The 13,062-nt window shown below is 43.3% G+C and overlaps 4 protein-coding genes across 4 annotated transcripts; 1 reads left to right on the top strand and 3 right to left on the bottom strand.

Annotated features, from left to right (window-relative positions):
• Positions 1-283: 283 nt before the first annotated feature.
• Positions 284-1,540, bottom strand: BCIN_05g01540 (hypothetical protein). The gene is made up of 2 exons (XM_001549003.2): positions 746-1,540; positions 284-693 (listed from the first exon to the last, which is right to left on the bottom strand). Exons 1-2 carry the CDS (start codon positions 1,130-1,132, stop codon positions 400-402), a joined length of 681 nt encoding a protein of 226 aa, XP_001549053.2. The 5' UTR covers positions 1,133-1,540; the 3' UTR covers positions 284-399.
• A 1,598-nt stretch (positions 1,541-3,138) lies between these two features.
• Positions 3,139-6,475, bottom strand: BCIN_05g01530 (hypothetical protein). Its single transcript, XM_024692846.1, has 5 exons — positions 5,886-6,475; positions 5,315-5,824; positions 4,244-5,261; positions 3,855-4,193; positions 3,139-3,765 (listed from the first exon to the last, which is right to left on the bottom strand). The coding sequence occupies exons 1-5, from the start codon at positions 6,246-6,248 to the stop codon at positions 3,401-3,403; spliced, it is 2,595 nt and encodes an 864-aa protein (XP_024548628.1). The 5' UTR covers positions 6,249-6,475; the 3' UTR covers positions 3,139-3,400.
• A 2,076-nt stretch (positions 6,476-8,551) lies between these two features.
• BCIN_05g01520 (hypothetical protein) lies at positions 8,552-10,333 on the bottom strand. The gene is made up of 2 exons (XM_001548998.2): positions 9,734-10,333; positions 8,552-9,682 (listed from the first exon to the last, which is right to left on the bottom strand). Exons 1-2 carry the CDS (start codon positions 10,168-10,170, stop codon positions 8,758-8,760), a joined length of 1,362 nt encoding a protein of 453 aa, XP_001549048.1. The 5' UTR covers positions 10,171-10,333; the 3' UTR covers positions 8,552-8,757.
• Positions 10,334-10,798: 465 nt separating this feature from the next.
• Positions 10,799-12,990, top strand: BCIN_05g01510 (hypothetical protein). The gene is made up of 4 exons (XM_001548997.2): positions 10,799-11,902; positions 11,949-12,215; positions 12,278-12,413; positions 12,510-12,990. The coding sequence occupies exons 1-4, from the start codon at positions 11,380-11,382 to the stop codon at positions 12,637-12,639; spliced, it is 1,056 nt and encodes a 351-aa protein (XP_001549047.1). The 5' UTR covers positions 10,799-11,379; the 3' UTR covers positions 12,640-12,990.
• The last annotated feature ends 72 nt before the right edge of the window (positions 12,991-13,062 follow it).

Here is a 13,062-nt window from a genome sequence, read left to right as displayed (position 1 = left end):
AGAGTAGAGAAAAGAGTCAGAAACGTTGAGATTGTCCTAGAGGGACTGGTAATGGCGGTGATACGTGGAATTCATGATACACAAAGCTGCGTATTGTTATTGGTGTTTTCGGTAGAAGTTAGTTAACAGGCAGGCAATGGAAGGTTGATACTAGTCTACGAAAAGAAAGAGGAAGATCAAGAATTGCATTTATTGTAGATTGGAAAAGCTACTTGTTTTGGATTTCAAGATGTCCTATGCCTTCGTGAGAATCTCCAGTGAGTTCTGCGAATATTGCACATTGTGGAGATGCCAAATTTTTCAATGGATCGAAGATTATGGTGTGAATTTGTGATATCTTAGTAAATCATAGAAACCCGCATTGCCAATTCATCTCACACTAAATACATTGATATCGCATCACTTTTTGCTGAGCCAATTATCCTGCTTATAGAACTCATCAATTTCCTCAGCAGTTGGACGCAACTGGTTCATAGGCTTCTGATTCTCAACCCGTACGAGTTCGTATCGGTATTTTCCCTCCTTCTCTGGAATGGGGTTTTTGCCAGTGATTTTATACAAGCCATCATATCTATAGCCAACAGGGGGCGCGTGATCAGAGTTAGAAATCGCTTTACGAATAACTCGAATCAACATGCCCTTCTCAAGGCTCAAATCCATCAAATTTGTTTCGTCGCCACAATATCCGAGGGTCTTGCAATTTTATTAGCTCTGCGCGTGTGGTTTTATCAGAATTCCAACATACGTTACCATTGTCAATGTTCTCGTAGCCCTTCTTGCCACCGCCAGACCCCACAACAATAGACACAGCTCCAACACCAGCCTTTCCACCAATCCCCCTCAGTATGGATCCATGTGCCCTGTCTCTCTGGAAGCTAATCGTATAAGGCCACCAATCCCCGATGAGATGGCCATTATGACCTTCAGTATGCGGATCTCTCGCATCGTCTTTCCAACTTTGGTTGTTTCTTGGCGGCTTGCTCCTTTGGAATTTCATACCCCGAAACATATAGCCCTTTACGTACTCGAATTTCACTTCGGCGGCACCGGTGTTTGGAAGATTGAGTTTGTCAATAGCCTTAAGATTGACTTTTGGATTCTCGAGAATCGTAGACATGGGAATTGCAGACATTGTTCTGAAGAGATTTTGAGAATCGCGTCTGCTGTGAGAGATTGATACAAGCTGTAGTTTCTAGGAAATCACTCTCGCAGAAGCAATACGGTCTGCCACAATGTGGAAAGATAATCCAGAAGTTTAAGGTGCGAAAAGAATTACAGAGTTTGAAAAGAAACTGGCAGATTGGGCTAATATATGCAGTTTCTGTGGTCCGCTGTCGTTTATTCGCTATTTGCTTTTCTTAGTTTGCATCATAGCAACACTGTGTAATTTTCATGTCAAACCTTCGTTGGGTGTTGAGTGACTGACAGAAATCATGGGTGAATAGAATATGAGTGTTTAAAAATCTTCATGATTTATCTCACGGCAACTCACAGTTTGATAGACTCTGCTTGCCATTGAAAGTTTGAAGAAGAGACCTCCAGACTCACACAGCCGAGTCGTTATGGTATCCGATTGGTCAGCGTAGCAGAACATTTGATTTGCGTATCCTTGGCACTTGATGATTTTGAGGTATGGTGAATGGATGTGTTTTTGTAGCATGTTTTGGTTTGGAATAAGGTAGATGTAGCAACCACTCAATCCTGAGTCATGCATCTCTAACAAAATTGAGGAAATTCAGGTGTCCCCAAGACCCTGAAAATTTGGATTGAGTTACCACCTTTTCTATCACGAGAATCTCTCCTAAAGTGAGCTGAGCCGACATTTTGTCCGTCGTAACAAATTTCACAGTTCTAAATGTAAAGTAAAAACGATAATGACCAGGCGTCAATCAAATCAATTCGTAGCCCCCTTCATCCTCCTTTGTAATCACCATCTGGTGTAGAGAGAAGTAAACACGTAGTATGGCATGATACCTCACATCAGAATTTATAATTCTTACCAAGTAGCCCCTAAACATATATTTGCAATCATGCTATCGACTCAAATCCATGGAACCTGATAGTCTTCCTCGAACAAACGAACCTCAACTTGATGCACAGAAAGTTAAGAGACATACTCATATCAAGCCAACACCTCCCATGATACTGCAATTACGATCTCTTTACTGGCTACTATTCTCAGCGAGGAACATCTTAATAAAAACATCTTATACACACTCTTGGGTCAAAATTCTATTGGCTCGACAAACAGGAGATGGTCAGTGAATCACAATCACTTCTTTACAACAAGGCAATCAATATGTTACAAAATCGGTTGTTGGAAGAATGAAGATGATTCACTTCCAAAACAATCCGCAACAGACAAGAATTATTCCTTAATGCAGAGTCACTGATATACATCCAAACCATAACCATAACCCTACTGTCCAAAAAAAAAATCCAAACAAGCGACCCGCATGGGACTCGAACCCACAGCCTTTGCTACCGGAAAGCAATGCGCTACCATTGCGCCAGCGGGCCATTTATGATTATAGGGAAAAGGCTTCTTTTTGAATATATCAAGATACCTTGCTCTGGTATGGTGAAGTGAAGTGAAGTGAGACAAGCCACTGATTCAGAAGGAACCAACCTAATCACCGTTATGAAAGTGGCTTGGATAAGGAATGTAAATCGTGTGCAGGGAAGAACGAATGGAACCTTTGCTTGCTAATTAGCAGATACTAGCTATACTAGTTCTCAAATTACGTTAAAGATGCGAAAATTTGATGAATTTCAATCATGGAATCCTTTCTGGGACTTTTGGGTCCAGCCCATGTTCTTGTCAACTTCGTCGAGAGAGTTGGATCTGTTTTGGAGACTTTTGCGAATACAAGGATCCTCTCATTCTACTTATCTATTGGCAATGTAAATATATCCCAAACCTCAGTGTCTCGGAGTATCTCATCCGGAGTGATTACGCCGCTTCAAAAGTCGGCAGATGAGAATCAAATATAGATGCGAAGAGGTGGGGAGTATTGACGCTCGAATACCACTGGCAAGCAAGCAAAGTCATGAAATCTAATCCATGAATCGTCAGGTTGCAATCAGTGCCCGAAAGTGTGTTTGGTAGGCCAGGTTTACAAGACTAACATCTGTTCATGCACACCCGAGAAAGGTTATTTATAGATCCTTGTATCAACCGTATTGAAATTCTGTATGCCAGATTATATGTACTTTAAACCCATTCCGTCTAACCAATTAAACTTGTACCTCCCATTCCTTCCTTCATAATATGAGTGAGTATCGTACCAATCATCAACCATAGAATATACTCCCAAATTAAATAAACAATAAAGAGCGTCCTGGGTATCCCATTTCCAATTTTCCCAACATTAAAATTAATTTCGCATATTCTCATCCCCTACCAACTAAATGTCATCATTTCTGGGTTCAGCGCCACTGGCAGAAGTAAATGACTAGCAACCATAACCCCCAGCGGGAAAATGGCAATGAAATCATCGATGTTATAACTCCAGGGTAAGAAAGGAGCTTTTGCCATAATGACCATTGCTACGATGCCAAATATACACATTATGTATGTGTATTTGAAGGTCTTGAGTATCTTGGGTACTTCGAGGAAGAAGTTGGAAAATTCAACTTCTTTTGAAGTGGCACCCCATGACATATTGATTTCAAACATGTGGCAGAGGAGCGCCTGGGACATGTGAAGGGAGACACCACCGAAGAATATCATGAACATGAAACACCATTTTAAGTTTTCAATGACTGGAAAGGAAGATGTTAGTGTGAGCTTCTTGAATGAATGTAGGTAGATAGACGGGGAGGAGAGTAATGATGAAATTGGGAAGACTTACTAGCAGGAAGGAAGGATTTTTCACCGGAACGATGACGTTGTACGGCAAGACCGACATTACCCGCTCCAGTAAACACCACTGTGATTGCGAGCCAGTTTTGCCATGAATCGACGTAGGCACGATCGAGATATCCATTCCAAAGACCGACGAACACATAATTTGCAAGACAGATTATCCATGCACTACCCAGTGCATAGTATGTACCAATATATGCAACGATTTGAACTTTGGAGCCAATGTCGATACTAGAACAGATGAATTTGCGGAAGAGAGGCGTAAATGGAGACTTCCATAACCATGTTCTAATAGGGTTGAACATAAGCTCGTTGCATCCATAAGCTATAAAAAGATAAGCAAGGTTCAAAAGCGTCAGGAATGATTGATCTCACCATATTTTTGCCAGCGGGTCAATTCATCATAAACTGTGAGAGATACACCTTCCTTGAATCCATCGCCAGCCCAGGCAGCCATGCGAATTGTATAGTGCTTGAGTTGTAATCGTAGAGCCATGTCAAAGTCCTCAGAGACACAAGACTCGGACCAGAATCGTTCATGACCCTCCTCATCGTCAAAAGCGATCTCTTGGATAGCAGCCCATCGGAGAATTGCATTGTGCCCTACAAACGCTGCCACACCACCGTTGGCAACACCGTAACGAATAGCAGAGTAGATAAGATTTGTGAAGAAAGTAATGCCATTCTCGAAAAAGTTGTGGGATACTTGCATGACAGCAGAAGAGAATTGAATGATGCCGACATCTGGAGATTGTTCCATTTCGCTAGCAGCATCAAGCAGACAGTCTTCCGGAACCTGAGTATCAGAATCAATGAGCAGAATGTAGTCACCGATTCTAATATTGCCTTCAGCCCATGCTTCAGGGTTCTCATCAAGAACATCCGACATGCAAGATTCAAAAGCTGCAACTTCGTCAACCTGAGTCCAAGTAGCTGGCCTTTCAATATCTTGAAGTTTCTCTTCAATGGAATTGGATAAGGCGAGTCCGTAGTTCATGTTTGAGGCTTTCTTGAATTTTCCTTTACGTTCGTATCCGTTTTGACCATTGGGAGGACGGGCTGTCCAGCCAATGCCATGATCAGCGTAAAAGTCAATTCTTTGTTGTCGACTAGCTTCATCAAGAAGTTGAAGACCGTCGTCGTTGATAAAGATATTTGCGGAACCTCCTTGCAATTCATATGTAGAAATTGCTTTTTTGATTGAGGAGACCGTTGGAGCAATGACGGCAGCCAAGCCTTCTTTGTACACAGGACATTGAATAGTGACATGTGGTAGTGTTGTGGTTAGAAGACGAGGAGGTGCTTTCGCAGAGAAGAACTTGGTGTTTCTATTCAGTTGTTGAATTGGACCGAAGCACTGCATGAGAACTCCGATTACGACGTTTGTGAAGAACTATCTAACGTTAGCAACCATAAAGACGATATTCGATATTTCGGAGAACATACCAGTGAAAAGAAGCAGTATATTGGAGTGACAATCAGATATAAGAGAGATATCCAATGCTTCAATACCACAACTTCTATTGCCAGCTGAGCGTATCCTAAACCCATGATACAAACCAGAAGGCAGATTGAACAAGAGACCATGAATGAATTGAGGTACATGGTCGGTCTCTCTTCCACGACAGACTGCCCTGACTCTTCGTCAAGCTCCCTGACCTGAGCTCGAGGTTGTGTTTCAGTCTTTTCGTGTTCAGTTGCATTCCAGATAGTCTGCAGTAGACCGTCCTCGATTGCTTTGGCTCTATCAAATAGCAGTGTTGGATCATCTTCCCAAACGACGAGAAGAGCTTCTCTAGCAATGAAAGCAGCATAGTGAGCTCTGCGAGCACGAGGAAGGTCTTCAAGTGTTGGTAGAATTTGGACTCGAAGGCCATTGGTAAGAGGGACATCAAGAGCGTCGGGCGATCTTGTCAGAAATGGTTGAACGACTGTGGAGTTGATGGTCATAGCAGCCTATACCCCACGTTAGTACCATGTTTCCTGGATAACATTAAGCTTAAAGAGTGAAACTTACAGAAACGTTCATGATCTTCATCGCCCTACCAAAGGTGGAGCTAGCTAGTGCTGGAGGTCGACAAAGATATTCCGTTCTATCTTTGCGTACCATGACACCCTCATGCTGTCCCGAGTTATCCATGATCCACATCAGACCTCTTTGTTTCTGCCAAAGATAGTTGAGAATAACTTGATGTCTGATATCATCTAAACGATTGTTGCTAGATAAGCTTTGCCTGCTCGATGCAGTAGGTGATGGGTCTGAGTAGCCATGACGAGGAGAATCATTTTCAACGACAGAATTTGGGGCAGCTGGAGCTTTCTCTTTGCTTGATTCAGACTTCTCAGGCTTTGAGATCTTGAAATAGCTAAGAACGCCCATGATTAAGAGAGCTTTAAAGAAGGTAGCTCAAGTAACGAAAGTGGTTTGCACGACGATGAAAGAAGAGAAATGGATATACACATGGACGAAGACACAAACACATAATATAGATGCTCATAAGAAGGCGACACCGACAGCCTACCATTTTCGCATGCCAGCTCAAGATAGACACAGAGCCACCCTTCAGCCAGACGGGAAAATTTCATGGGTTTGATCGGAGCACCACCTACATGACAGCGTCTAGAACTGAGCGCAAGTTGCGAAAAGCACGAACGTGGATTTCAACCCTAGTCCAATCGATGTCCCCCGAAAGAAAATCTGGTACTTTGGACGGCTTTCCGCCGATCACCCTGAATCCTGGAAGATATCCCACGAAGTTTCCACTTTAATTCATTGAACACAGCCAAACTCTCAGAAGTATGCATAATCGTCGGACCGACCAGTGCCCGAAAGAATGCTGTATTTCGAGCAGAGCTTTGTCAATTACTTGAAACTATCCTTGGGAAGATCTATCGCTTGATAATGATCTAGGTCGGATCAGACAGGGGATATCTGCAGCTCAAACTACCAACAGGGAGAACAATACTCGCACAATTTAGACCATAGGCATCGCTTCTGTTGGGACTCAAGGGAGACAAGCTGAGTTGAAGCCCTGTTGGCATATGGTGTCGTTGTACATACGGTGAGGGGGTTTCTGCCTGCATGAAAATATTGAACTTTATAATTGGACAACAAGGGTAAACAAAATCATCCAGGGTTGCTTATCAGTATGCGCTCGTATTCATCAGGAACTTCTAATCTCTCGCGATGCATACTGTAACACTTGAATGCGGTTTTTGACAGGCCAATGGTATTTCAATAGTTAGTAGGGTCGTAGACGCGTCTAGCTGATATTGTTCGTCGTTTATTTCTGACTTCGGGGCTATCGATGTCCAATGGTTCTATCTTCCAAAACCAGCGGTTTATCCGTCTGACAGTCGGAGAATTATCGATTTAGGAAATGATACGCTTAAAATGGCCCCATTTCATGCCAAATAAGGAAGCTTATCGCCTAGCACCACTAAACTGGAAACCAGATTGAAGAAAGGTAAATCCAACGTGGCAGCCATATTCTGCCCCGTCCTGCTCGCTTGTATCCGTCCAGAGAGATGGGACTACAATATCCACCCAGAAGGCTAAATCTGGATACAACACCGTTCTAAAGTTCAGCTGGAGATGAGAAGATTCTTCTACGCCGTGTCTAGGTAACCACTTCAAGCGATGTTTTGCAAAAACTGGACGAACACGACTTCATGTGCCAGTTATCAAGAGGCGAACATACAGTTTTCTACCCAGCCTCTTGCACCAATCAGTTTGTGATGATCCACATATGACCCACATAACGCGGGATGTGTGGTGATGTTCTTCAAGGGCTTAACTATCAGCCATACAGAACCCTGTCGACTGACTGTCGTATCGAAATGCAGGATTCTCATATCTCAACTGGCGCAAAAAGAAAATCGGAATTCGATATTTGAAATGCCGAATTTTTCGAGGTGCGCAGTACAAGCATAGTGCTATAGTACATATGCGTGAACGATAAGTAAGTAATGTCGTCTGGGATGCTTTTTGTTGCCTCGAAGATAAACATGTGATTGATGTGTCAATGAGATCCCAACAAATCCTAAACGAAGCACATTGCATGATTGAACATATGAAAACGACGTTGATACGACCGTGCTACAATGATCAATCTATGATGATATGATAAGGACATACAACGTTATCCTGTTGTGTACCATCGACCATATAGGTTGTGGTCCCTGGGTGATGTAGTTTAGATGTAAGCTTTCGAAAGCGGAATGTTGTTGGTGGTTAGAAGTACGCATAGTGGAAGTGCGAGGCAGGTCGAGGTGCTGTAATGGGACAGGCACTCCAGACGGAGAGCGTTCCGGAAATTGTTCTGCTGTGTTACTATGATATACCACACTTTATACCACACTTTAACGGTCGGAAGAGCAGGTAATCTCTAATGCCGTCTTTCCCAGCCGAGTTGATGTGACGTTTTCTGGGATGTTTCGCTTCCTCTAAGTTGTGGTACATGAAGATGTCGCCATTAATATCAAGAATGCAATATCCCTTATAGTACTATACATTTGATGAACAGTTCAATCTCATGAAACTTGGCTTTCATGCCCCCAATTGATCTATATCGAATGCAACAAAAGCCAGCAGTAAGGTATTGTTGGCAAGGAATCTCCCGTCCGTGTACGTTTTATTCCGATGCAGGCTGATAGTGGATCTTGTTGCTTAGCATTTGTAGGTGAATGTGCATTGAAACTCAAGGTCAATCGAAATCAAAATCCATATCTTGAAAATTACAGTATGTTGCTTTGTTTGTCTGTCTAATAATAACTCAAATTCCATTAAACTTATCATATCCAAAGAAATCCTCCAGGGTCCATTTCCTATCCTAATTACGCCGATCGTTACAGTAACTCATTCCTGCCCAGTCCTTGTTAAGCTAAAGCTAATCACACTGTTGCCACATGTTCACTTGGTCCACAATCATTTGTCCACTCTTCTCCCATGTAGGAAGCCACTCGTTTCGAGCTTTCCAGAAATCGAGCTTTGCAGATGCGCTTCCATCAACCCATGGTTTTCCATCTGCTCCATCCAGGAACCAGCCGTTCTCCCCCCCAACAGCAACGTTCAAGATAAGATAAAATTCTTGATCGAACGGGGTATTTTTTCGGCCCGTTTGTGACCATGGATCCACGATCGCTGTTCCATTAGCATCGCTCAATGGGAAATTTCCCTGTGGCCACAATGGTCTGGAAAACGGCCAATACATGACTTGGCGCAGCGTGTTATCAATATACGCAAAGATGAACTTCTCGGTCCACTCCAAGCCGTAAATGTGAAAATCGTCACCGAACTGGGAGTGCAAAGCAGCTCTCACGTTGGTAGTCTTTTTGTATGCATCGCTGGCTAGATCCGGACCCCAATGCAGAGAACTTGATACAAAATTGTTGCCACCAAGACTGTACGTGTAGTTGTTGCCACGAGATTCCATGATATCAATCTCACCACTCTGTGGCCAGGATCCATAGGTATCCTCAACTGGCAACATCCAGATAGCTGGCCAGAGCCAGTCTCCTTTCGGCAACTTAGCTTTGACCTCAACCTTCCCGTACTTGATTGTGGCACCAAGCTTGGTATTGATGCGAGCGGACTTGGCTGGTTGCACGATAGTCCCGTTGGTTGTGTTTGTAGAAGTGACACAATTGACAAGTATATTGGAGGTGGTTGTGCAAGTCCCATCGGCCGTGAGATTGATGATATTGTTGGTGGTGATCAACGATGCATCTTGAATTGTAGGCTTGATGTAAAGTTGCCCATCTTGAATGAAAAGATTCTCGGCATCTGTTGTGGTTTGCTCAAATTGTCCATTTCTGTTTTGATTGTCAGACTCTGAATGCATGTATGTAAGGGAAGAAACTGACCCAAAACCTCCTACTTGAACTTCTTTTGTCCAAATACTTGGATCTAAAGTACCAGAGGAAAAGTCCTCTGAAAGAACTGGACAGTACTTGTGGTGTGTGATCTCAGATAGTTTCAAGTAAATAATGAGACCAGTAAGACCTAATCCAAGAATCAAGCCGCCGAGAGGAAAAACCCATAAAAGGGCCTCTTTTTTTGCCTTTTTGTTGACTGGAAGAGGTATAGCATCTGCTTTGCGAACTCGACGAGATCGAAAGTATCCTGTCCCAGGGACTTCGGCATACTGAAATCCAGATCGAGCCCCAATTGTCGAGGCAGGTCTTGAGTATGGAGGCGTTGCGAATGGATTCGAAGTACCAACGGGAGTCTGTGCACGACTGTTTTCCTCAGATTGAGGGGTACTCTTTGGAGTGTTGGCGTTAGATGTAAGTTTCTGCATTTTAGCTGTAGTAAAGAAACGAGTGATGCTAAAGTAAAAACTTGCACTATCAAAACTTAAACAAAGCTCGAGGAGATTTCACATTATAGCCCAATGCTTCAAGCGATCACCACAACCTGTTTCCTGAAAAGAATAGAGCGTTCTGCAAGCTTTGGAAGGGCCCTTATCGGGTGTGCGATGGTCGAGAAGGTGTATTGAGGACCCGCAGTATGCATGGGGCCCCTGTGACGCTAAAAATTCGTCAAATCGGAGGTTCCTTGATTGAAATGTCTAGCCCTGTCAACACAACACGACTATTGACGGAGTAGACTAGCAAGAATTTCAATATTGTTCAGCCTTAACTATCGCCCACACCCTAAAGTGTTGAACCGCCATGGTTCTTACAACCATTACCCATGAATGTTACATTCATTGAAAAGCACGGCAATGAAATACTTGGCTACTTAATACAGACCCCACTTTGCTCTTTGAAGTAGGATTGAAGTATGAGAAAGGGGGTTTGATGAACATCCCTTTATTGAGTGTTTGTCTGCCCACTTTGTTAAATATGTTAAATGAAAATACATAGCCACACGATGAACAAAAAATTGACCTCGAATTTTCACGTCGTACATTGGATAGAATGAACGTGCACCCACGACCCATTTCAACACAACATGCCATGAGTGTTTTTTAGTGCACATCCATAACCACCACGTATGTGGTCTCCATCGTGTCACACATCTTTTCAGGTCTTCCTAAATGATGTGGCGTTAAAGTTGTTGTTACCTCACCCTAAGGAAGTGAGATTATTGATCAGGTTGTGACCTATGTTAAGACCAGTCATCGCTTGACCTGTGGGTATAGTATCAAATTTTGCCCAGCTTATCCCCGAACATCTGATTATGGAGTCTTAGGTTCCATGAGGCGTAGCGATGACCCTTGATTGAGAGCAAAGTTGGGGTGAAATGATGAGAATAGCATCGCTTTTTGGATTTCTGAGTGGCCAGATAATGTTGTGGAAATGGTAGGAAAGATGAAGGCGTTCAGCTGGAATATGAGTTCTGAAAGAGAAGAAGGTGATCGTGTACCTCTAAAAAAAAGTATAAAGAACCTCAAATCTACAGATTCATACAGAAAGAATCAGATCAGCACAAAGCTTCACTCTTCCTCTTCTAAATAACACCTTTTCTGCAATCCTTGCCCAGAACAAAATCATACACCGCAAAAATGAAATCAACAATTACTCTCTCCACTCTTCTTGCAGTAGCTACGGCGACTCCCTTCCTCAAAGCTCGAAGTCTCGATATCTCAGCATATAAAGCTGTGCCAACCGTTCCGGTCACAGGAGCCCCTGCCGGTAACACGGTCACAGCAAGTATCACATACAATCCCTCATCTGTAGCAAGTGCTGCTATTGCAGCCGCAACTTCATCTGTCGCTATTGTCAATCGTAGACATAAGCGTAGCTCTTGCTCTAATACCTGCGCTGTCTTGGCTGCGGGGAACGGGCCTAGTGTCAACAGTCCGGATACTGCTGCAGCATTTCAGGCAGATCAAAATCTCGCTGATGCAGCACTGAATGCCGTAACTCCCCCAGACTACGCTCTGGTCGATGGGTTCCAAAATGTTGATGCAGCCGCTCAATCCGCTACATATCTAACATACATCTCGGATTCAGTCACTTCTTACGATCCTGCAATTTGTGCCAACGCATGCAACAATATTCAGGGCTGCACATCTTTCAATATTTGTAAGTTGGCCCTCCCAATGTTCTGCACCAACACTAATGAATCTAGTCTTCGAGCGAGATCCAACTGTTGTTCCAGACACAGAGGACTGTCCAAACCCACCCTCCCAAACCCTTATAAAATGCTCTCTTTTCGGTGGCTTGTTGGACGCTTCATCAGCTACAAACAGCGGCCAATGGCAAGCTGATTTCCATGTTGTGATTGCTGGTTCAAACTCATACAATGCCGTTGCGCCTCCAGCCATCCCAGGATATGGAGGAGTGCAAAACTTTGGAACTGCCGCCGTTAATGCCCCTGCAAATACTACAACATATAGTAAGTACCAGACAATCGTTATAGACCTTAAGTCTAACAAGAATTTACTAATGAATAATCAGTGGGAGTGGAAGCTTTCCCTCAGACTCAGCCATACGACCCGACTGTTTGCGCTGCTGCTTGCAGTGCAAAGAGTAACCCTAGCTGCGCATTCTTCGTATCTTACATCTTGTACGAAAATGGAAAGAACGGTGTATTGTAAGATTCTACTCTCCTCTTCTATACCCTTCTCGCTTGTCCTTTAACTATAAATGACTTCCTTATTTGACAATCACTGACCTGCCGATTTCATAGCACTTGCACATACTTTACTGTCCCTTACGGACCCGACAGAGCGAACGAGATTGGACAATATGATGCTCAAGGAAATCATTACACAGTCGGCCACAGCTTTGGGTTTACTATCGATGGCGCCACATATTAATAGACTGAGTAAGTGGTCATGTTGTGGTAGCTGCGGTGTTTCTTTGTGAGGGAGGGAGGCGGGGGATGATTTCATGGGAAGTAATTAATCGGGGGAATTAATTAAAAGACCTGGCGTGTTGGAGATGATGTGAAGAGCTTGCTTCTTTATGAATAGACTTATGAATCTCCTGCAATCAAACCATTGGACCCATTGGTAGCTCCTGACTGTGCATCGTACAACTGAGCCACTAGTAATTAATCTATTCGCGGATGATTTTCTCATATCATTTTATTATATCAAATGATATATGCCCTGCCATGGAGGGGATTGATTTTTCGAACAATCCACACTGCAGTCCGAACTTCACCACCTGTGGGTTTGAACATTTTAGCAAAACTCAATATCTCGGATTGCTTATCTCTCAAGTGAATCTGATATTTC

This window comes from Botrytis cinerea, chromosome 5, assembly GCF_000143535.2.
Source record: "Botrytis cinerea B05.10 chromosome 5, complete sequence".
NCBI classification, from domain to species: Eukaryota; Fungi; Ascomycota; class Leotiomycetes; order Helotiales; family Sclerotiniaceae; genus Botrytis; species Botrytis cinerea.
The sequence above is the reverse complement of the archived record's forward strand: the minus strand, read 5'-3'. Positions and strand labels throughout refer to the sequence as shown.

Excerpts from the sequence above, each read along its gene's own strand:
- BCIN_05g01510 (XM_001548997.2), top strand. The coding sequence starts at position 11,380 with ATGAAATCAACAATTACTCTCTCCACTCTTCTTGCAGTAGCTACGGCG. Across the intron at positions 12,216-12,277 it reads TGCAAATACTACAACATATA|TGGGAGTGGAAGCTTTCCCT; the intron begins GTAAGTACCAGA and ends ATGAATAATCAG. Across the intron at positions 12,414-12,509 it reads AATGGAAAGAACGGTGTATT|CACTTGCACATACTTTACTG; the intron begins GTAAGATTCTAC and ends CCGATTTCATAG.
- BCIN_05g01520 (XM_001548998.2), bottom strand. The coding sequence starts at position 10,170 with ATGCAGAAACTTACATCTAACGCCAACACTCCAAAGAGTACCCCTCAA. Across the intron at positions 9,683-9,733 it reads GTTCAAGTAGGAGGTTTTGG|AAATGGACAATTTGAGCAAA; the intron begins GTCAGTTTCTTC and ends CAATCAAAACAG.
- BCIN_05g01530 (XM_024692846.1), bottom strand. The coding sequence starts at position 6,248 with ATGGGCGTTCTTAGCTATTTCAAGATCTCAAAGCCTGAGAAGTCTGAA. Across the intron at positions 5,262-5,314 it reads TATACTGCTTCTTTTCACTG|TTCTTCACAAACGTCGTAAT; the intron begins GTATGTTCTCCG and ends AACGTTAGATAG. Across the intron at positions 3,766-3,854 it reads AAAATCCTTCCTTCCTGCTA|TCATTGAAAACTTAAAATGG; the intron begins GTAAGTCTTCCC and ends CTTCCTTTCCAG.
- BCIN_05g01540 (XM_001549003.2), bottom strand. The coding sequence starts at position 1,132 with ATGTCTGCAATTCCCATGTCTACGATTCTCGAGAATCCAAAAGTCAAT. Across the intron at positions 694-745 it reads AGAACATTGACAATGGTAAC|ACCCTCGGATATTGTGGCGA; the intron begins GTATGTTGGAAT and ends TAAAATTGCAAG.